Source organism: Mchenga conophoros, linkage group LG22 (assembly GCF_057382185.1).
Source record: "Mchenga conophoros isolate Kocher_MC1m ecotype Shallow Benthic linkage group LG22, M_conophoros_male_GT1.1, whole genome shotgun sequence".
NCBI classification, from domain to species: domain Eukaryota; kingdom Metazoa; phylum Chordata; class Actinopteri; order Cichliformes; family Cichlidae; genus Mchenga; species Mchenga conophoros.
In genome coordinates, this window is record NC_140546.1 from 2025443 (window position 1) to 2050226 (window position 24784).

At 45.3% G+C, this 24784-nt stretch overlaps 1 protein-coding gene across 1 annotated transcript; it reads right to left on the reverse strand.

Annotated features, from left to right (window-relative positions):
- Positions 1-4865: 4865 nt before the first annotated feature.
- Positions 4866-24093, reverse strand: LOC146548493 (uncharacterized). The gene is made up of 8 exons (XM_085262005.1): positions 23965-24093; positions 23719-23872; positions 18600-23628; positions 18117-18392; positions 16949-17200; positions 5807-5905; positions 5489-5584; positions 4866-5206 (listed from the first exon to the last, which is right to left on the reverse strand). The coding sequence occupies exons 3-8, from the start codon at positions 18658-18660 to the stop codon at positions 5160-5162; spliced, it is 831 nt and encodes a 276-aa protein (XP_085118131.1). The 5' UTR covers positions 18661-23628; positions 23719-23872; positions 23965-24093; the 3' UTR covers positions 4866-5159.
- Between the last annotated feature and the right edge of the window lie 691 nt (positions 24094-24784).

Consider the following 24784-nt stretch of genomic DNA (forward strand, 5'->3'; position numbering starts at 1 on the left):
TTTAGTGTGTTGTCTTGTGTAGTTAGTGTGTAGTTAGTGTGTTGTCTTGTGTAGTTAGTGTGTAGTTAGCGTGTTGTCTTGTGTAGTTAGTCTGTAGTTAGTGTGTAGTTAGTGTGTTGTCTTGTGTAGTTAGTGTGTAGTTAGTGTGTAGTTAGTGTGTTGTCTTGTGTAGTTAGTGTGTTGTCTTGTGTAGTTAGTGTGTAGTTAGTGTGTTGTCTTGTGTAGTTAGTCTGTAGTTAGTGTGTAGTTAGTGTGTAGTTAGTGTGTTGTCTTGTGTAGTTAGTGTGTAGTTAGTGTGTAGTTAGTGTGTTGTCTTGTGTAGTTAGTGTGTTGTCTTGTGTAGTTAGTGTGTAGTGTTGTGGATAGTTTTGTGTTGTGTGTCAGAACAATGAGGCGACTGCTGTCTCCAGGTAGGAACAGGAGTGTCACACCTGCTGCTGTCAGACCTGCAGGTATCAGGCTGTGATGTTTCCTTTATAGTGGACAGAAATATTTGGCACAAATAATTTGTGTGACATCTTGTTGAAGAACAGCTGATTGTTCTGTAAACAGTTTGAAATGGTTATTTAAAAAAGAGTAAAAGGTAAAAGGCTGCAAATAACTTTGATGTTTGCAAAACTTGTGCGTATGATTTTAAAACTGACAGTTTATATTTGCATTTAAAGTTATGAAATATGATCATTAAACATGTTTGTGGTTGTTACAGTAAAAATATCACTTTTTCTACTCTGATTTTGTGTTTTTTGTCTGATTTGAGATCAGTTGTGTTAATACAGTCAAAATGAAAACATGACTGCAGATTCAGACACGTGAGGCTGTGCTGAAAACAATGAGACCAAACAAGGCAAGTAAATAGTTTTTAAAGGTGAAATGTGGAGGAAACATCAAAAGTAGTCAAAGTCCAATTATATTCTAGTTAGTTACTTTCCCTAGTAATTAATTACTTTTAGAATCGTGTATCTCAGTTACTAACCCAGTTACATTTTTGAAGAAGTAACTAGTAACTATAATTAATTACTTTTTCAAAGTAACTTGCCCAACAATTATACAATAGTTAAAAAGTTGGAACCCTGGTTGAGCACCCAGGTCACATTACACTGACAATCAAAGTGCCTGCAGCTGTAGATCAAAGGGCAAAATAATAAACCAAGAGGTGTTAAAACTGATGTATGAAAGCACTCTGCAGGATCACCTCAATATCACTGAGACGTCCAAATCCACTGTAACATTACAGCTCAGCAAAAAGCAAAGAGGCAGCAGCAGATATGCATTCTGATCAGAACTCAGAAATAGACGAGCTCCGACAGCGTGTCCATCTACGAGCCATCGGGTGAGAAAGCCGAGAAAGACAAAGCTGATCCTGATGTCTGTGTTTACGTCTTTGTGTGGAGTCCGTGTACCTGCTCTCATCTGCTGTTTGGTTGTTGTTGAAATGGTTTTGTGAGCTTTAATCTGAGAATCTGGCGTTTCTGGCAAAACACAGTTATATTTAAAAGTCAATTCAGGATTTAATGAATTGATATCGCTTTATTCAAGCTACTCACCTCTCTCTTCCACCTGCACTTTCAACTGGACCACGGCCAATCAGAGAGGTCCCGCCCCTTACTATCTCTGATTGGTTTAGTCCACGATAGGGGCAAAATGTGTGTCTGTTGTTGACCACACGGAGAGTTGCAGATTTTTTTTTTTGTTACCCGAACAGTTGGTCGCACAGGTGCAACCAAATTTTTTTTTAGTCGCACCACTGAAAAATTTGGTCGCATTTGCGACCAAATTGGTCGCACTCTAGAGCCCTGTGTACATGGAAGAAGTGGGAAAGAGGGCTTTGTGATCCTATTCTGGAACACCAGGGTAGGATCACATCTGTGTGAAAATCAAATCTTAGGGTGTACTACAATTCACCAACACATCAAATTCACCAGGGAGGATATGAAAAGTGGCAGGTTGGCCTTCTTAGACTGTGATACTTCCATCAGTAAAGGGGGACATCTAAAAGCTGATGTGTACTGGAAACCTATTTAAGGTTTAACCATAATATTTAAGGTTTGACTCTCATCATCCACTGGAGCACAAACTGGGTGTCATCAGGACGATACAGCAGCAGGGAAGCAGAAGAACTAGTTATGGTCATTATGCAAATGTACTGTTGCTAAGGAAACCTGCAGTCAGCTGAGATTGAAGAAGTCACCTGGATGAGTGATGTACATGCAGATGAACAGAATCAACTTTCTGGTAAGATAAAATCCTTCTATGCTACTCAAGTCTGGTGTTAGTCAGCCATGTGGCTGCAAACACTTATCCCACTAGAGGGCGCTCCGGTTTTACTTTGAACCAAGAAGAGGAGCAAAAACCAGCTACTGGTCTGCTACATTAATGTCTGCTCAGAGAAAATGTACTTTAAGTGGTCTAAGGAGCTTGGAAAGAAAAGTGTCTGGACTTCTTTAAGTTGCTTGAAGACGTTTCACCTCTCATCCCAGAAGCTTCTTCAGTTCTGAAGAGAAACCAAGAAATGTAATCCTTCACTGCGCACATTAAGGCTGTGGATAAAAACATAAAGTTCAACAGGGAACGCACAAAGGATAACTGTTTGCCTTTCCTGGACTGCACTGAAGAGAACGGCAACCTCAACATTGAAGTTTACCGGAAGCCCACACACACGGACCAGTACCTCCTCTTTGACTCCCATCACCCTCTGGAACACAAACTTGGAGTAATTAGGACCCTACACCACCGGGCAGAACATGTTCCCTCTAAGTCTGAGGGAAAAAGAAGGAACACACGCATGTAAAGGAAGCACTCAAAACGTGCGGCTATCCTAAATGGGCGTTCTTAAAGTCAGCAAAGAGGCACAGAAAAGAAGACCAGACACCAGCGAGGGAGGATAAGAAGGACAGACGCAACAACATTGTCATCCCCTATGTAGCCGGTGTATCAGAGAAACTCAGGAGAGTTTTCTCCAAGCATGACATCACAGTGTATTTCAGACCCAGCAACACACTCAGACAGAAACTGGTTCACCCGAAAGACAAAACGCCAAAACACAGACTTAACAATGTGGTGTATGCTGTACAGTGCAGCGAGGAATGCCCAGACCTCTACATTGGAGAGACCAAACAGCCACTTCACAAGCGCATGGCACAACACAGAAGAGCCACCTCCACAGGACAAGACTCAGCAGTCCATCTGCATCTATGGCTACGTTCACACTGCAGGCGAAAGCACATCCAATCGACTTTTCTGACCCCATATCCAATCTTGCTATGACAGTGTGAACGGCACAAATCTGATATTTTCAAATCCAATCTGGGTCACTTTCGTATGTGGTACTGAATCCGATACATATCTGATGTTTTAGAAAGCGACTGCTGTTTTAATGGTCATGTTGCATTAAATCCATCTTTTATGTCACTGACACAAGACAGACGACAATTATCAGCGCCTGAGAAGACATCATGAACGCTTCCTGTCCATCCAGCGTAGATGTCAGTGAAACTGTTGGGAAGACAACGTTGGAGAAACGTGAACATTTTATTTGTACTGTATAATCAGCAGATTCTGACAGAAATTCGGAATCGGAATTGAGCATTAAGACCTGCAGTGTGAACGTAGCCTTAAGGTCAAAGGTCACTCTTTCGAGGATGCCAATGTTCACATTTTGGACAGAGAGGACAGATGGTTTGAAAGAGTGAAAGAAGCATCTATGTCCACTGTGAGCGACCATCTTTGAACAGAGGCGGGGTTTATGACACCAACTCTCTGCCATCTATAATCCAGTTTTGAGATCCTCCCCAGACGCCTTAACGCCCACTCACATCCTGGGCCATCTGACCTCAGGAAATCACATGATAGGGTGGGGCCAGGTTTCCTAATGAGCTCACCCGAAACCCTGGCTGATTGGGACCCACACCCGTTTTCACACCACGGCTCACGTGATTAGGTAGAGGATCATCAGGGGGTTGTCTCTCTTGGGGAACCCTCCCATAGGGCTTTACAGCATCCTGCGATTGCATTTGTCCCTAACCATCGGGAACCCTCACATTAACTTTTATAGAGTGGAAAAAGGTTAGCGTTCATCGTCCAGCTTTACTGTGTCTGCTATGCTAACATAGCTGTGTCACTAGCGATCACATAGCACATCATTATAAACCAACTAGCCCAACTTTAGTAACCCTACAAACATCACTGCTGTTTTGTGTTCTGTCTTCACTCATGTCTGAAGTGATAGCAGCGCTGTACGACTTAATTTTTTCTGAAATGCCTCAATCAGAACATGGTATATTATATTTCAATGGAAACTAGCGACCTAACTTCCTGCTAACTTCTCCGTTAAACTTAATAAATTCTGTTTTCCTGGATGCCTGGATGTTAAACGTAATTGTTGCACCTGCCAATCAGCCACACTGATCATTTTATTAAATATGAAAGGATTTAGACAGTTTTTAACTCTCAGTGATGCTGCAGTGATCGTTTGACTTTTGGACCTGCAGCGGAGTTTGGGCCCAGACACAGCTAATGATGACAGACTTAAAGACTGGATTGGCTGACGTCTGAGGCCTGTAGCCAATAAATGCTCTCCAGGGCCTTTATAACTGGACTGATGCTGCATTCAGGGCCTCTGTGTTTGTGAAACTGCTGTTAGTATGTTAGTTAGGATCTGATCGTCTTTGTTAGCTTGTCGGTGTTTGTTAGCCTTCATTGATGGTCTTGTTAATTTAGCCAGAAACCTTGAGTGCCCATTCTATTTTGGTTTTCACCGTTTTCTCCTGTTTTTCCAGCCAGTTTGATGTTACTGTCCTCACTCGTAGACCAACTTGGGGATGCAACAACAGCAACATTTACTTTTAAGCAGGTGTGTTTGTTATTTTTATTCAGAGTTTTACATGGTATAATTTGGTGTTATTGCCATGACAACAGAGCCAACAGCGCACTGAAGCTAAACAGCAAAATAAAATCTGTAAGAAAAAAAAAACAAAAAACAATTTTTTTCCAAATGATTTAAAATTGTGGACACAAAGGTACATACTGAATCTGCAAGGCACTTATACCAAACTGGAGCCCAGCAGCAGTAGCTTGCTATTGTGCCACACTGTCTTTAGTCTCCATGAGCAGCTACGATGCATATAGTTAACACAGGTGTCCTGCTTCTGTGTGATGGAGCATCAGAGATCAGAATCTGCTGCTGTGTCTCGCTTCTGTATCTGTCGAGCTGCAAAACACACAAAATAAACATGGATATGATGGATGGTTATAAATCATACAACTGCTTAAAGTCTGTTTCACTCTATAATTTACAAACTGAACATCATGTTGAAACTCTTAAGACTAAAAGGATCATTTTCTCAGAGACTTTTATGCAGTTGGACTTCTATTTGTAAACCTGCAAATGTGCAGCTGCACAAACATCTGCACTAAAGCTGAATCATGTTACACCTCAATGAGTCTGAAAACAGTGATGATGAGAGCACAGAGGCTCTTTGAGCTCATCCACCTTTCCTCCGGGTAACAGCAGTGATGCTGATCATGATGATTAAGTAGAGCAGTCCAATCAGTGTGCGGACAGTCATGTGCCACAGGTGATCAGCAGCTGGAGGACAAAGAAACATCTGGAATCAGAGCCTCATCCACCACCAGCTACAGTCACTGATCACTCAGTTATTCAGCTGTATGGGAACAAAACTGAACACTTGATTATTCTGGTACGTTTGTCCTGAAACAAACACACCGGGTAACACTCAGAAATTAATATTTTGTCTAAATACTGGTCACAATAATGCAAAAGTCGTTCTTTGAATAACTGCTTTCATACCTAAGATTTCCTCAGGTGCTGCTGCCGCTGTTGCTGCAGTTCTTGTTGTCAGTGAAGTGGTCGTTGTTTTTGGTGGTGGTGTTCGCGTTGTTTTCCTGTCTGTGTTTAACATTTGAAAGATATAAAAGACAGAAAATGTACTTTAGAATAGTAACTTTACATAAAAAAGATTTTTTAAAAACATAACAGAACCCCATGAGTGTTGGTAATCAGCCCAGGACTCTTCGTTTCCAACTAATATTGGTCAGTTTTTGCTGGCCTCTGCAATTCGTCCTCTCAACCCACTGGCTCCAAAACCTTTCCCAGTATCCGCTCACGTTCGCCAACAAAGCATTGTCAGTAAATATATAGATCTAGCACAGCTCATTCTTCCACCACTCAACCAGCCCACTCCACCCATCATGCGCAGTCCGGCCCCATCTCAGGCAAAACAGCTCACTCCACTCGAGTTTTCTTTTGCATTTTCACTATACAGAGACAGCTTCTACACTACTTTCCCTTCCCAAAGACAAGTTCTCGATACCTACTTGACCATAATACTCGATCTCGCCCTACACTTCGGCAGCACCAGCTTTTACTAGTACCACATCCAGTTCACTTCTCAAGCAGCTGCTTGCCTACAACAGTTTGATCAGGACACATTCTGGGGCAGGAACTCTACTGTCGCTGTCCGATCTTCACTCTCCTGCAAGATATGCAGTGCTCCGTCACATCCTGCTTCCGTTTGTAGCATTCCAGCCCAAAGCAACTGACAGCCCATAAGCCACACATCCACTCTTACCTGCTTGGGTCCAGCCTCTAAACCAGAAATTTCCAAACCCACAGCATCCATTCCTAGCATGCCTTTGCCACAAGGTACAGACTGAAAGGGCGACCCATCGTGAACCTAGGAGGCCGCACCATTTGCAATAATTCCAACTCCAGAAACTGATTCCAGTTGCCTCATGTCTTAGTGCTGCTATCTTCACTCCTGCTCTTTTTGGGGCAGCGGCCATTCCTGCCCAGCATGCCCCCACAACCCCCCCAAACAATGACCAGTTTTATCTGTTTTGACACCTATACATATTCGCGCTTTAAAAGAAGCCTTAAAAAAATCACCCTTACCCAGACTTGGTGAACTTTTTAGTAAAATGTTTTTAAGGTTTCCACCCAGGGATTGTTACCCAGCCATCAGGTCTCTTGTATCTGTAAAAATCTCCAGTCAGCTCTCAAAGACCCAGACGCCATTGAAAGCCTGCTCGCCAAAGAAGTTAGGAGGGTTTAATGAGTGGACCCTTTCCTAAACTGCCTGTTCCCCTTTTTCGCATCGCTACCAGAAAATATTCAGGCAGAAAGCGCATCATCATCATAAATGTATCTGCACCTCATGGGAGTCATGTTTTTAAATTAGAGATGTCATTCCCTGGAAACACCTGGAGAAACACAGCTGACACAAATGAACCTGACGCCACCAGGGAAGCGAAACTGAACACATTGAACATGGAAACAAGACTTTCAAAATAAAACAGGAAAACATAGAGAGACGTAGACATGACAACCACACTTGACATTACAACAATGGTTTGTATCATATCTATCTAATAGACTCCAGTTTGTTCATGTAAATGGAGAGTCCTCTTCACACACTGAGGTTAATTATGGAGTTCCACAGGGTTCAGTGCTAGGATCAATTCTGTTTACATTATACATGCTTCCCTTAGGCAGCATCATTAGAAGACATAGCATACATTTACACTGCTATGCAGATGACACCCAGCTCTATCTGTCCATGAAGCCAGATAACACACACCAATGAGTTAAACTGCAGGAATGTCTTAAAGACATAAAGACCTGGATGGCCGCTAACTTTCTGCTTCTTAATTCAGATCAAACTGAGGTTATTGTACTCGTCCCTGAAAAGCTTAGAAATATGGTTGTGAAATGCACCACACACACACACACACACACACACACACACACACACACACACACACACACACACTTCTTTATAGCGAGATGCCACGTTTATTTCTAGTTTTTGTTTGGTGTGACAGTCCAGTCTCAGCTCTTCCCAGCCTCCTTCCCGCTCCTCTCCCGTCTCACAAAAAAAGGGAAGAAACCGTCATCAGACCAAAAACCACCAGCTGTGTTCTCACCTGCCTCTCCAGCACCGCCCCGTTGAGCTCACTGCACCACTCCTCCCCTGCAGCTGAGCCAGGGACATACACCCCCACCGCCCGACTGAGGCCAGGGAGCCGTCTGGCCGAACCTACTTTCGTGGACAGGATGCGATAGCTGCCGTCTTCTCCACCTGTGGACGCACCTGCCTGCCCCCAAGTGGTGCCCCAGATAATGCAGCTGTGGTTGGAGAAGGGTGTTTTTTCCTTGGATTGGCAGACAAGGGAATCTGCCAGTAACCCTTGGTTAAATCCAGTGTCGTGAAAAAACGGGCTGTGCCCAACCGGTCCAGGAGCTCGTCGACCCGGGGCATGGGATAAGCATCAAAGCATGACCCTTCATTCACCTTGCGATAGTCAACACAGAACCGTATAGACCCATCCTTCTTCACCACAAGAACTATGGGGCTACAGCAGGCGCTGTGCGACTCTTCTATCACTCCCATTTTCAGCATTTCAGCCAATTCCCTCTGAACAATTTGCCGGTTATGCTCAGGAAGCCTGTAGGGCCGTGAACGCACCTTCACGCCAGGCTGTGTTTCAAAATGATGCTCAATGAGAGACCTTCGGCCGGGCAGGGGGGAGAACACGTCTGCAAAATGCTGCTGTAAGGCGTCAACATCCGCTTTCTGGGCCTGTGTGAGATGGTCATCACAAGGGAGGGAGGCGGGGATGATAGAATTTGGCCCCTCCGGCCCCAACTCCTCTCTCTCCTTAACCAGGCTTACCAGAGAAGCGTTTTCAGGCTCTCTTCACGCTTTAAGGAGATTGAGGTGATAAATCTGCGGCGCTCTTCCCCTGTCTGACCTCATAGTCAATGTCCCCAATTCGCCGTGTGACCACAAAGTGTCCTTGCCACTTTGCAAGCAACTTTGAGCTGGAAGAAGGGAGTAATACAAGCACTGTCTCCTGGTGAAAATTGCCTGAGTCTAGCCCCTCTGTCATACAGGCGTTGCTGACGCTGCTGAGCCTGGAGCAAATTCTCCCGTGACAACCTCCCCAAAGTGTGGCGTTTCGCTCTCAGGTCCAGCACGTACTGAATCTCATTCTTGGCGAGGCCCGGACCGTCCTCCCAGCTTTCTTTAATCAGGTCGAGCACCCCACGCGGCTTCCTGCCGAACAGCAGTTCAAAGGGAGAAAATCCCATGGAGGCCTGGGGCACCTCCAGCACTGCAAATAACAGAGGGTCTAGCCAGCGATCCCAATTCCGTTCATCCTCGTTAATGAACTTACGAATCATGGACTTTAAAGTCTTGTTCAACCGCTACACCAGCCTGTCCATATGAGGGTGGTGGACGCTGGTTAATGCCCAGTAATTCGTACAGTTCCCGCAGTGTGCGAGACATGAACGATGTGCCCTGATCTCTTTCGGGATTCCGACTCGGGACCTGAAACAGTGCCTGCGCCACACTCTTTGCAGAGATGTTGCGCAGCGCCACTGCTTCCGGGTATCGCGCTGCATAATCCACCAGGACTAACAGAAAGCGATAGCCGCGTGCACTCTGGTGAAACACCCCGATGAGGTCTGTGCCAATGTGCTCAAACGGGACCTCCATGAGTGGGAGCGGGTGCAAAGGCACTTTTGGTATGAACGGCTGATTAACAAGCTGGCAGGACGCGCACCAACGGCTCACATCCGGATGTCCGGCCAATAAAATCAGGCCGTTATTCACTCCAGAGTTTTTTCATATCCTATATGCCCTGCCATGGGGTTATAATGAGCCGCCTGGAAAATCATTGCCCCTCCATGAACTGCTCCAGCACCGACTTCTCCACCAGCAGCGTCTCCCCCTCTGACGATCCCGGCTGCAGCCACCACACCGCCGCGTCGTGTAGTTTCCGGGCCCAAGCAAACGGCCGATCCTCCCCGGCGAATATCCTCAGGGGCAAGATCCATCCTGTCCAACACCGCCCGGCTCATGTCCTCGAAGTTGCTCCTCGAGGAGCTCAGACGGCGGCCCTGAGTCTGCCGCCGTCTGAGCCTCCCCCGACAGCAGAGGAAGCAAACGTGGAGCCCACTAAACCTGCGGCCACTTCCAAGGTGGCCGCAGGTTTAGTGGGCCACCTTGGAAGTGGTTTAGCTCCAATCAGCCGCTCCAGAACCTGGGTCTGCCGGTCCGCCTGCTCCTTCAGCTTTGATCACGCTGGAGCGCCGCCTGGTCTTGGCTCATCTTCGCCATCTCTGCTGGCATTTGCGCCAGGAACTGCAAAGGCTGGGCAGCATGTGGGTCTGACATTCCCACCAGACAAGGTTTCGGCACAACTTGTGAAATGCACTTCACACACACACACAGTTCTTTATAGCGAGATGCCACGTTTATTTTTAGTTTTTGTTTGTTGTGACAGTCCACAGTCTGGACAGCTCCGGTCTCAGCTGTTCCCAGCCTCCTTCCCACTCCGTCTCACTAAAAAAGGGAACGCCACCAGCTGTTTCCTCTCCAGCACCGCCCCGTTGATCTCACTGCACCACTCCTCCCCTGCAGCCGAGCCCGGGACCACACCTCCGCCACAGTGGTATCTAAGCAGATTCTTACTCTGGATGGCATTACCTCGGCCTCCAGTAACGCTGTGAGGAACCTTGGAGTCATTTTTGACCAGGACATGTCCTTCAACGCACATATTAAACAAATATGTAAGACTGCTTTCTTCCATTTGTGCAACATCTCTAAAGTTAGAAATATCCTGTCTCAGAGTGACGCTGAAAAACTAGTTCATGCATTTATTACTTCCAGGCTGGACGACTGTAATTCATTATTATCAGGAAGTCCTAAAAACTCCCTGAAAAGCCTTCACCCTATTAGAGCGCTTCGCTCTCGCTCTGCAGGCCTACTTGTTGTTCCTAGAGTATTTAAAAGTAGAATGGGAGGCAGAGCCTTCAGTTTTCAGGCCCCTCTTCTGTGGAACCAGCTTCCAGTTTGGATTCAGGAGACAGACACTATCTCTACTTTCAAGATTAGGCTTCAAACTTTCCTTTTCGCTAAAGCATATAGTTAGGGCTGGACCAGGTGACCCTGAACCCTCCCTTAGTTATGCTGCAATAGACGTAGGCTGCCGGGGATTCCCATGATGCATTGAGTTTTTCCTTTCCAGTCACCTTTCTCACTCACTATGTATTAACAGACCTCTCTGCATTGAATCATATCTGTTATTAACCTCTGTCTCTCTTCCACAGCATGTCTTCATCCTGTCTTCCTTCTCTCACCCCAACCAATCACAGCAGATGGCCCCGCCCCTCCCTGAGCCTGGTTCTGCCGGAGGTTTCTTCCTGTTAAAAGAGCAGGGGTGATGTGGTGCATAGAAGGGGTCCTGGTGATAATACGGGCAGCAGAGTTCTGGATACGTTGAAGCTCATGGATAGATTTTTGACTAAGACCAAAAGAAGAGAGCTGCAGTAATCGATCCAGACTGTGAACAAGAGTGTCAGCGGCATGTGGGGTCACTGTTTGATCAGACTTCACAAACAGGAAAAGACTCATGAACACCTGGACATTGATTAAACATAAACTAGAATAATACTCGACTTAACCATAACCAAATAATAACACCAGAACTTTGTGTTAATTGAATCTAACATTAGAAAATACAAAATACTCAAAACGCTGGTTTACGTGAACAGTCGAACTCGGTTTGTTCTGTGTCCAGTCCTCATTGGGGTCTATGCTGACTGGCTTACTGTACAGATGTGAGGTGATTCAGTCTCAACATGTAACTCTACACGACTTACAGTAGAGAGCAATGAAGTGAAAATCTACCTTTGTAACAGCGCTTTCTAAAGTGCATCACGTCATGAAGAGGACAGTTATTCACATCCTCTCTGGGACATGTCAACAGAAAACGATTCTAATATTACGTGTGGGTTTAAGATTCAAAAACAGAAAAAGGGAAGTGAAAGTTTGACGTTACCTGGCGGGATCACCCTCAGCTCTGCGGCCGTTTCGTTATTGCACAGGTATGTTCCAGAGTCTGAGACAGCAGCTCCACGAATGTGCAGTGACTTATCCACGAATGCATGGTAATGTTCTCCTGGATCATCGTGTCTCATTACACCGTCATTAAAAACTGTAAGTATGATAACTTTCCTCCCTTCTGTCTCTCTGCTCCAGGTCACGTTGCCCTGAGGGCGAGGACAGGGCAGAGTGATGGGCTGCTGCTCCTCAGCTTCTCTATAGATTAAATCTGTGAAACATAATCTATGAAAATATCTAACAATACCAAATTATCTGTTTACACATGAAAGGCGGAGTGTTAGAAGCCTGTACCTGCAGAGACATCAGAGCCCAGAATAAAAGCACAAAGACAGCAAATGTTCACCCACATCCTGATGCACTGAAATAACTGCAACAGCTGACCCAGGCTTCTGTTTCTGCTGAGAACAGGAACTGTGTGGTTTACAGGAACTGTGTGGTTTACAGGAACTGTGTGGTTTACACGCACATCTTCTGCACATCTCAGAGTCTTTTTATAGGAAATGAATATTAATGTTTCCTGTTAATATTTCCTCAGGATTTGTTGTTGACTACCGACAACAACAAAACTGTGTCTGTACTGGAAAGTGAAAATTACTTTTCTGTGAACAAACACACTACGCCACAGCTACAGTGGGGCAAAAAAGCATTTAGTCAGCCACCAATTGTGCAAGTTCTCCCACTTCAAAAGATGAGAGAGTTCTTCCATCACAGGTATGCGTCAACTATGAGACAAAATGAGGACAAAGATCACATCGTCTCATTTTTAAAGAACTGATTTGTAAATCGTGGTGGAAAATAAGTATTTGGTGAGTAACAAAAGTTGATCTCAGTACTTTGTTATATACCCTTTGTTGGCAATGACAGAGGTCAAATGTTTCCTGTAAGTCTTAGCGAGGTTTTCACACACTGTTGCAGAGGTGTGGACTCGAGTCACATGACTTGGACTCGAGTCATTAATTTTATGACTTTAGACTTGACTTGAAAAAATGTTCTAAGACTTGTGACTTGACTTGGACTTTTACACCAATGACCTGGGACTTGAACCGGTTTACTTGAAAAGACTTGATATTTCACCCCAAATCTAAAATTTAACACACACATTATATAGAAAGTGTGCATCATTAATTCAATTCATTCATTCGTTTATTCCAACCACACTCCGTACGTATGTGTGTGTGAGCTGTAGCACAGCCAATCAAATTAACCAGATTTCTTTTTTAAGAAGAAAAAAAACGCTCAAAAATGTTATTTTTTCCAGGTACATAAACTATGAAGTAGTCAACAAAAAACCGAAACGCAATATGCAAAACATGCAAGCAGAGAATCACAGACAGAGATGGAGCAACTTCCAGCAGTTGGAGTTGCATAAAGAACGGTAGGCGGTGCTTCATGACTTCATCTAACTGGCAAATGTTTTCCAGGCTCCGTTGGTGATACAGTTTTTTTTAATGTGTATGATATTTTTGTCATGCGATTTTAAAGCCGGTCCTACAACCGCATCCAAGAATAACATGCAGCTTATCTCAGAACTGTCGGTGAAAATTATTCTTGGAGCTAGGTTTAATTGAGCTGCATTTTAAAGAGGTGCAATTTCACAATTTGTGTATATTTTCTAAGTTCACTATTTTGTCATGTGTTGAGAAAAACAGATTTAAAAATCACAGGGTCTAATATTTACATTTAGCATAACTGCAACATGCTTTTCTTTTTTTTTTTTTAAGACTTGAAATTCAAAGTTTCAGACTTGTGACTTTACTCGGACTTTTACAGTGACTTGAGACTCGACTCTGACTTGAGGATAAAGACTTGAGACTTACATGAGACTTGCAAAACAATGACTTGGTCCCACCTCTGCACTGTTGCCCCACAGCCTGATGTTCCCACCATGCTTCACAGCAGGTATGCTGTTCTTTGGATGCAACTCAGCATTCTTTCTCCTCCAAACACAACAATTAGACTTTTTAGCAAAAAGATCTATTTTGGCTTCATCTGAACATATGACATTCTCTCAGTCCTCTTCTGGATCCAAATGCTTTCTAGCAAACTTCAGACGGGCCTGGGTGTGCACCAGCTTAATCAGAGCGACACGTCTGGCACTGCAGGATTTGAGTCCCTGGCGGCTTCGTTAGCCTTTGTTACTTTGGTCCCAGCTCTCTGCAGGTCATTCGCTCGCGCCCCCCGTGTGGTTCTGGGATCTTTGCTCACCGTTCATGTGATCGACCCCATGGGGTGAGAGCTTCCATGGAGCCCCAGGTCGACGGAGATTATCACTGGTCTTGCTCGCACAGTTGATTTCTTCACACCAAGCTGCTTGCCTATTGCAGATTCAGTCTTCCCAGCCCGCTGCAGATCTACAATTTTGTTTCTGGTGTCCTTTGACAGCTCTTTGGTCTTGGACATAGTGGAGTTTGGAGTGTGACTGTTTGAGGTTGTGGACATGTGTCTTTTATCCTGATAACGAGCAAAAACAGGTGCTATTAATACAGGTAACAAGAGGAGGACAGAGGAGCCTCTTACAGAAGAAGTTACAGGTCTGTGAGAGCCAGAAATCTTGCTTGTTTGTAGGCGACCAAATACTTATTTTCCACCATAATTTGCAAATAAATTCTTTAAAAATGAACATTTTTTACTCATTTTGTCTCTCATATCCTGGAACACCACCAAGTCATTGGTTCAGGTATGTGGATGACACCTGGGTGACAATCAAATCTCAGGACGTTCCACATTTCACGGATCACATTAACTCAGTGGACCGACACATCAGATTCACCAGGGAGGATATGAACAGGGGCAGGTTAGCCTTCTTAGACTGTGAGATTTCCATCAGTAATGGGGGACATCTACAAGCTGATGTGTACCGTAAACCTACACATACGGATCAGTATCTAAGGTTTGACTCTCATCATCCACTGGAGCTCAAACTGGGCGTCATCAGGACGCAACACAGAGCGAACACCATCCCCACTGACACAGCAGCCAGGGAGGCAGAAGAACATCAGGAAGGCCCTGAGTAAATGTGGTTATCCCAGCTGGACTTTTGTCAAAGCTGGGAAGGCTCCTAAAGAAAGCTCCAGCTGATCCAGGAGAGAAGGACAACCACATGTTAATGATCCAGGCACTGACCTCACAGCCCATGGTTCATTCAGTTGTGCTAGTTTCCATTATTATGCAAATGTCCTGTTTATAAATTTTTATCATCATCCAGGTGACTTCTTCAGCCGAGGCTGAAGAAGTCACCTGGATGATGATCAAATGTTTCTCCCACTGACAACACAACGTCCAGATGAACAGAATCAACTTTTTGGGATAGAGTGCTCCCAGCTTTCTGTCGAATGGCCTTCATTGCTTGGAGAATCGAGGAGAGCATCCGGCAGGCTCTACGGGATGATAATAATAATGCATTGGATTTATATAGCGCTTTTCAAGGCACCCAAAGCGCTTTACAATGCCACTATTCATTCACACACACATTCACACACTGGTGGAGGCAGCTACAGTTGTAGCCACAGCTGCCCTGGGGCAGACTGACAGAAGCCAGGCTGTCATATCGCGCCATCGGCCCCTCTGGGCAACACCAGTAGGCGGTAGGTGAAGTGTCTTGCCCAAGGACACAACGACCAGGACAGAGAGCCCGGGGATCGAACCGGCAACCTTCCGGTTACAGATGCGCTCCCCTAACCCTGACCTCCTCCAACCTCCAGATCGCCGTTTTGTTCCCACGTTCGGACTCACATATCTAAATTCTCCTGTCACCACAGAGCAGGTTGAACCATCGCCTTACCGAAGCGCCACTTCTGGTGGGAAACGTGCGCGGGAGTACGTCTCCGCCTGCGAGACCTGCACCAGGAGCAAAACCAGACTACTGCAGCCATTAGCCATACCTTCCTGCACTTGGTCACACATTTGTCTGGACTTCGTCACCAGTTTGCTCATCTCGGCAGGTAAATCCGTAATTCTCTCTGTAATTGATAGATTCTCCAAAGCCACTGACTTTATAGCCTTGGACAAACTCCCCACAGCTACTGAAACCGCTAAACTTTTGGTCGCTTCATCTTCAAGCGCCACAAGAGCTCAATCCGAGATCACCTCCAGCAGAGGACCCCAGTTCACATCACAGGGTTGGAAGTCATTTTGCTCTTTAGGGGACCAGGTCAGCCTCAGACCAACGGAAAGACTTCTTAGGTTCTTAGCTTTTGTGTTCTCATGTTTATCGCAGGTTTAGTTCAGTGTGTAGTCTGTCTCTCTGTGTCGTGTCTGCGTCTTTGTTTAGTGGTTTCCTGTTTTATTGTGAAAGTCTGTCTTATGTTAGTGTGTGCAGCTTTGCTCCCCCTGTCTCGTTAGTCCAACCCCTCCCAGCTGTGTCTCCCTCCTGTGTCGGGTCGTACCATCAGATTATGCCTGTGACAGTATTCAGTGTTCACTTCATGTTTTGTTTCCGTGCCAGCAATAAAGCTGAGGTTTGGAGTTGTATTCAGGGTCCTCCTCTCCCTCCGCCTGCACACAGAGCCCTGACAGATCAGATGCTCTCCTGAGAGAAACTGGGAGACGAGCGGGGATAAATCATGAACTCAAAAGCTATATAATAATTCAAAAACACAAAACACTGGGTCACCGACCCAGGACCGTGACACGTTCCTTCATACTTGACCCTCCTCTCATTTCAGATTTTTTCAGGTCACATCGCAGGTTGGAGGCTGCTCCTGCTGCATGGCTGCTGCATGGCTGCTGCATGGCTGCTGCATGGCTGCTGCATGGCTGCCAGCTTGGCCATCTGGCCAAGCAGAGTTGCACTTTTTAAATGTCTTTTATTTTCCAGCTGCCCTCCTTCTGTGTCACACACAGGTATCTCAGGTCCCAGCAACATGATTGGATAATTAGGTCACGTGTGTGAGTAAACCTCCCCTGACACCACACCCTGAATCCATTGCTCCACCCCTCCCAGGCAGCTGAGCCACAAACCACACCCCGCCCCAAGGTCACTACCATGAGATATTTTATATTCACTGTCTTATTCTCACCGCTGTCAGATTTCTCCTCTTTGATCACTTTTAGATAAGCAGCTGGTTTTCCATCACAGTGGTACAGTCCGGAGTCAGCAAGCTGAACATCTGGAATAATCAACATCTGGCCCACAGTGGAAGCATGAGGGCAGACTATCTGTTGTTTTCCAGCAAAACTTCTGCTCCACGATGGACTTCCTGATCTTCGACCAGCATGAGGGCATCTCAGGGTGACGTTCCTCCCCCCCACAACAGCGAGTCTCATTGTTCCTGTGCACAGTAAACATGAACATTACGGGGTCAGCACCTGTCTAAGGTTCACACACATGCATTCGGTCTGTCTTCTGACTTTCATTCTCCTCTCCAGGCTCTCACTGCAGATCACAGTGTCGTCTGCAAACATCAGAGTCCACAGAGACTCCGGCCTGACCTCATCTGTCAGTCTTTCCATCACTGCAAACAGGAAGGAGCTAAAAGCCGATCCCTGATGTAATCCCACCTGCACCTTCACACCCGTCTCTCTGCTCTTATACATGAGTTGCACCACCCTCACTTCTCTGCCACTCCTGTCTTCCATCTTCAGTGCACCTCTCTAAACAAAATGAAATGTTCTCGAGAGACAGAGAAACATGGTCACATGACCTCACATATTCAGACCTGAGTTCAGGGTCATAAGCCTGGGCTGATGTAACGGTCAGAGAGGCAAAGCGTTTCTAGCCTGTGCTGTTTCAGATGCTTTTTGTGGCAGACACGCAGCTACACTGGGGCCATGCAGCACATGTTACCTGCTCACCAGCAGAGCCACACCAGTGAGCCAACGTTCATTATGCAAATTTAGATGTACCGGAAATTTACATAACGATGTAACGTCATAAGGGTTTCTTTTGAAAAGCAGGCTTTCCTAATAATAAACTACTACTATAACAATAATTCTCGGTATGTGGAGAAGACATCGTGTCATTTCTTAACCATTTATCAGTTTTTGTAGTTGCACCAGTGCAGCCAGTTTTGGCCCAGCAGGTGATGTCAGCGGGGAAGCTAAGCTAACCTCTGACCCACACTGACTGCTCAGATGTGAGCAACATCTGACTCAGAGACTGTTATGACCTCAGCACTGAGAAAATATCCACATCATGTTGGGAAAAACCCAACTGAAGACTGAAAAATCGAATAAGTTTGCTGTCACCTGACGGGATCACTGTGAGCGCCACAGCAGCTTTATCGTCACAGAAGTAGGTTCCCGAGTGCGAGACAGCAGCTCTGTAAATGTAGAGCGACAGGTCGTCGTATGCAGTGTACTGCTTGGTGATGTCATCGTGTCTTATTAAACGTCCGCCATCGGCTGTCAGGATCTCCTCTCTGCTGTCATTTCTCTCTCTGCTCCACGTCACTCTGCGCTCCTCGGAGAGAGGACACCTCAGAACAACGGAGCGCTCTTCTTCAGCCACTTCATGCATCAAACCTGCAAAACACAATATCATAAAAATACAAGTGAACATTTGGCTGCAGCTGGATTAAGATTAAATCTTTACTGAGGTTTTTTAAATTAAATCAGCTGCACCACACACCACTGACACAGGCTTCAATATGCAAACTTATCATTAAGGTGTAAAGAACAAGTTTAAACATTTAGGTCAACATGTTCAGAATGAATGTAAACGGTTCTTACCTGCAGTGACTTTACAGCTCAGGAAAAAGGCAAAAAGACAGCAGCAGATGTTTGCTGCCATCCTGATACAGACAGAAAAGATTTAAACTCTGACTTCATCTTTTCTTCATGAGAAGAGGATCAGGAGTTATTTAGGAACGGCCTTAACACCTCTCACTGTCTTTTAATAGTGTTTCCTGTTTTGTGCGCATGAACGTGTGCAAATACAGTGTTGGTGCTAAAGGCGTTCGGGGAAGTGTGACTTCTGAAACACAAAGAGGATTTAAAGAAACCTGCATCAGAAACTGGCTGATGGCAGCAGAGACCCAGGAGCAGAGTGGGACAGGGCGCTGATGACCGGTCGGGCGGAGACGCAAATGGACCAGACGGTGTGGAAACCTCTGGTGAGACAGAGCTAGCTGCAGCTGTGCAGGACACGCAGCGTGCTCAGGACGCTTCTCAAGCTCAGGGAGCGACGTGGAGTTTGTGGCCGGCTGGAAACGCTCGCTCGAGCTCCCAGCTGATGCAGGAGGCTGAGACAGCTCGCAGCCTCCCCCATGTTACATAGTTAATGTTGGATTGCAGTCGGCACAGTCAGAGGACATATCTTACACATCGTGTTTAGACATTAAACTAAACATTACCCTCTGAACAATGTCCTGCTTCTCCTCAGTTACTTCATAGATTAAATCTTACAAACACATTTAAACACAAAAGACAAAATGCAGTGAGCCCAGTGAGAGTGTCTGGTAGTAGGAACTCAAGCGCAGAGCCGTAGGCGTCTCCAAAAAACAGTTTATTCACAGCACCAGTGCACGATATATACAGTGGAGGGGAAGCTCTCTCACACTCGCTCACGTCTTCTTGCCCAAACTCACACACGTTCACACGACTGGGGGGTCACAGGTACGGAAAGTCTGTCGCAGAAGAGAGGGAAGTCACACACGAATCACAGGTTCACCAGCGCTGGGAGAAACACTAACGTCTGTAGTACAACCACCCAGCGACGAGAGGATCTGTGTTCCAGCCTCAAATAGTGCTCCAGGTGATGACCGCTGATTGTTGACAGGTGTGTGGGCCAAGGGCGGAGCCCACAGTGAGCTCCGCCCAGGCAGAGAGAGAGAGAACCAAACAACACATGTAGCCCTGTGGGGCCGGGCGGGCGCGGAGACCATGACAGTGAGAGCCTATAACAACACAGCAGGAGATGTTCACTGTCACCATCGTTCTGTACTCAGATTAGCATCTGAGCTAATACTTCGGGCTGAGAGCAGGAACTCTGTGGTTATGTGTGGGTTTGCCCACACGTAACCACAGACAAAGAGGTGCTTTATATACAAGGTCAAAAAACCTGTACTGAGTCCATCCACAACTCAGCTAAACTAAAGTTCGTGGATGGTTTTGTTTCTTATGTAATATCTCAAAGAGCAGCTCTGCTAACTCAAACTGACTCATGTGTTATTTTTACTTTAAGCTGAAAACAGGAACTGTGCGGTCGTGTTTGCAGGTCCTCAGCACACCACAGTGTCTTTTTAGACGCATACAGAAGATGTGTGAACTGCCATCAGACACATGCAGTGTGACGTTTCCTCCGTCTAGTCTGCGCAAGTAAAGAATACAACAGAATTCAAATGTCTGCAACAGCAGAAGACGAAGAGAGGACTCCTCAGCTGTGTGGCACATCGATCATGCAGGTGCACTGAAACCTGCTCCTCACATACAAGATATTGAATATTCAGGCCCATCTTATCTTAATGACCTTGTAGTACCATATCAGCACTTTGCTCTCAAAACATATAGCTGTAGGCTGCTGGGAGATTCCCATGATGCACTGGGAGTTTATTGTTCAGTCACTATGTATTTATAGACCTCTCTGCATTAGTTATTTTTAATCTGTGGCAGTCTTCACAGCGTGTCTTTGTCCTGTCTTCCTCCTCTCGGCCCCAGATGGTTTCTCTGTATTAGTGTAGTCTTTATCTTACCATACAGAGCATGCTGAGGTGCCTGCTCTTGTGATTTGTTGCTACAATGAAATTGAATAGAATTTGTCTAACAGCAGGAAAGCAGCACAGCATGGCTGTGAAAGCAGGGTTACGTCTATGAGACAGCACCGTAATATTTTGCCACTAAAATCAATAATTATTGTAACAAATAATTGGAATCAAATATTGATGAAAATAATTGTGATAATTAATTTGGTCATAGTGATGAAGTCCAAATTACAAGGCTGCCGGTCCAGACGGTGTAGCTGAATGTGAAAAGGAAGCACGGCATCATCAACACCTGTCTGAGTCACACATGCCCACTCAGCCCTCGTGGAAGAAGTGTCGAAAAGGTGGAGCTGAAAAGCTGAGAGAGGAAAGCATGAACAGAAACTAAAAATAGATGCAGCTGCTGCATCGTGAACATTAGTACCACCAACAACTAACCAACCAGCCTCAGGGTGCTGGACTTGGGGTGAAACCCTTCATGCATGGTCAAGAGCTTCCTGGACTTGATGTCAGTGGCTTCTATCTCCTTCTTTGGGCAGCTTATTATCCCAGCAGGGTACCTGATCACATCAGGGCAGGTGTTGATGGCCCGGGTCTTGTTCTTATCGTTCAGCTGACTCCTCAGGACTTGCCTGACCCTCTGCGGGTACTTGGTGGTTGCGGTTTTTCTAGCGACCTTTCCATGACTCCCACAAGACTTTTTTGAGCATGTTGTAAGCTTTGTGCTTCTTTGGAGATCCCAAAGATAATTACTGGTGGATTTGGATCAATCTTGGTTTTAAGAATATTAGACAGACAGGTGAAAATGTCACACCAAAAACCCTGAAGTGCATTTCCATAATGTGTCATACGTTTTTCACAGAGGGGGGAGCAGTCTGGGTACAGTTTGTGAAGTCTTTCCCTTGAGTAATGTAACGTGTGTACAATGTTATACTGAATTAGGCAGTGACGGGAATTAATAAAAAGCCAAAAATCTTCCGATAGGGAAATCCCAAATTCCTTTTGGATGAATGAGTTGAAGGTGCACTCATCTCCTGTAGTGCGTCATAGAATAATGAGATTCTCTGTTCGGACCCCGGCTATCACTAAGGCTTCTATCCAAGGTGTCGGACGACGTGTGCAGATATTATTCCGTAGTTGAAGATATCTTAAAAGATGGCTGCGCTGTAGTCCAAATCTATCTATTAACTGTTGAAATGACATGAAGGCATCGTTTGAATACAAGCCTTTTAATTTACGAATTCCCAGTTCCTGCCACACGTTGAAAGCTCCGTCTGCACATGATGGAAGGAAAGAGTGGTTAGCTGTAACATACTCATCGATAGTGGTGGTATGGATCTCTGGTTATAGTTATAGTGTGCACTTGTCAAGGGAGTAGAAGTAATATTCCACCAACACAGTAAGGAAGGCAGTCCTGCAGACCGTGGGGGAGTAACGCTGTATCATCAAGTAAGAGGGAACTTATTCTTAAATTTGATGCCCAGTAATAATGCAGGCAGTGCAAGTCCTCCAAGGCCTTTACAAAGATGTTCTTTCTTTATTCTATGCGTTTTCCAGTTCCATATAAACGACATAATAATGGCATCCAACTTTTTGAAGAAAGATTTGGGCAAAAAAATCGGGATATTTCGGACCAAGTACAGATATTGCGGGAGAAAGACCTTACTGAGTTCACTCTTCCTATAAATGAGATAGGGAGCGTCCTCCAAAACTGGATGTTGTTTTCTAGCTTCTCCAGTAGAGGGAGACAGTTTTCTTTCACTAGTGAACTACATTTTCTTGTTATTGAGATGCCCAGATATGTAATTTTTTCACAAGTTATTTTAAATGGTAGAGATGTAAGCCACTCACTACTTTCAGATTTGATGGGCAATACTTCACTTTTCCCCCAGTTGGTCCTGTAACCGGCGAAGGGGCCAAATCTTGTCCCAATTGAAATTTCTCTAAGACAGCTGAGTATAAGTAGATCCTGTTGCACCTTAGAGGAGTAAATTATATTAAATAGACGCCTTAGATTATTAAGGGAACTCCTATCTGCTATAAAGCCTGTTTGATCTGAATGTACCAGTTTATCTATCACCATACTGAGTCTACTCGCTAGTGTTGTAGCCAGGACTTTCTGATCCAAATTTAATAAAGAGATAGGTCTATATGATCCCACTTCCTCCAAGACTTTACCTTTTTTGGGGGAGTACAGTAATAACTGCTTCATTCAATGTTGGTGGTAAGGTGCCCACATTGTATGCATGGTTGTACAGTTTAAACAGATATGGAGCAAGTTTGATCTTAAACTGTTTGTAAACCCATCTGGGTCTGGACTCTTACCATTTTTAATACACCGATAGATTTAGTAATTTCTTTTGTTGTAATCTCGGCATGTAATCTTTATGTAATCATGTAATCTTTAATTGTAATGCCGAGATTTTTGTTTTTAATTCATGTCCTTATTTGCATACCATAGGTCAGAGAGGACACTGTGTGCTGTTGTGACAGCCTGTGGGCTGTAGCCTCGTTTTCTTATTGTTTCTGTGGCTGCTGTGGTCAATACAAATATGAAAGCATTAATTTATTTGATTATTGAATTTGTTTGTCTAGTTTCGTGCCCCCTGTCAGCAGAATGAACTTAAAAAGTAAAGTAAGTTGACTCAAACAACATCTACACAAATAACTCAAATCAAAAATGGACTCACTCTATTTGCAAAACAGTGAATGTAACACATGTAAAATTAACTGAGCTTCTAACATGTTTTTAACGCCTGTTGACTAAATGCAGCACAGCTCCAGAAACAGCAAAGACAAAGAAATGAGACGTGACGGGACAGGAACTGTTGAGCTGCAGGACGTTGAGAGGGCAGAGCAGCAAATACTTTACATGTAGGTCTGGATCACATGCTGAAGAATCTGTCGTCCCTCTGATGTTCAGACTGGCTGTTTGCTGTGTGACTGGATGACGATGAACTGATCCCAGTTCAGTCTGTACGGCTCTTGTTTCTGTGTGATGGAGGATCACAGGCCGCTTTCTGCTCCTCTGTCTCTCCTCTGTTTCTCTACCCGTCGAGCTGCAAGAGACAGAAATGAATATAAGATGTTGGATGATCACAAAGCAGAAAACCATCAAACATCTGCACTAAAGCTGAGTCATGTTAAACCTCAGTGAGTCTGAAAACAGTCATGATGAGAGCACAGAGGCTCTTTGAGCTCGTCCACCTTTCCTCCAGGTAACAGCAGTGATGCTGCTCATGATGATGAAGCAGAGCAGTCCAATCAGTGTGCGGACAGTCATGTGACACAGGTGATCAGCAGCTGGAAGACAAAGAAACATCTGGAATCAGAGCCTCATCCACCACACCAGGACTTGTCTGCTGGAGCTGTCAGTGGTTTAATTCTTGTCATACCTGCGTTTTCCTCTGCTGGTGGTGGCAGTTCTGTTGTTGTTACCATTGTTACCACTGTTGCTGTCCATTCAGTTGGTAAGAGCGGTGGAGCTGGAGGTGGAGGTGGTGGAGATGGGCGTGGTGGAGGAGGGGCTGGTGGGGGTGGGGGCGGTTGGGGTGGTGGAGGTGCCTTTTTCCTTCCAGCTCCACAGTTTGTCAGGAGGCAGAAACAGCAGTTTGAGGTATCAAAGTGTTTTTGAATGGCCGTGGAACCAGGAGATAACAGCAGTCACAACATGAATTGTGTGATGTGCAACAAAAACATCTGGTATCACAACTGAATAGTAAAGTACACCCTCCCCCACTCGCCCCCAGCCATTCTTTGCACGTGTTCGTTTCTTTGTTTCCACGTCCTGTTTTATTTCGCTCGCTGCGCTTCTCTGCCACCTTGTGTATTTCCCTTTTTTGCCTCATGCTGAAGGATGTCTTATTTCCTAAAATGAATGAGGAGGAGCTACATCCAAGGATACATAGGTCTATCCTGTCAGAGATAAAGGAGGCATAACGCACAGCTGGAATATACAAACCACAACAAGGACTCTTTCCCCCTTCTCATTTTATAATTACACGTCCTCATTAAAAGAGCTTGATGTTACCTGATGGGATCACGGTCAGCTGTCCCCGAGTCTGAGACGGCAGCTCTCTGAATGTACAGGGACCCGCCTTCCAGCACTCTCTCTGCTCCACGTCACTTTGCCCCTTACAGAGCGACAGCAGCTCAGAATGACCTGCTGATTCTCCTGAATGGCTTCATGGATGAAACCTGCAAACACAGAATTCG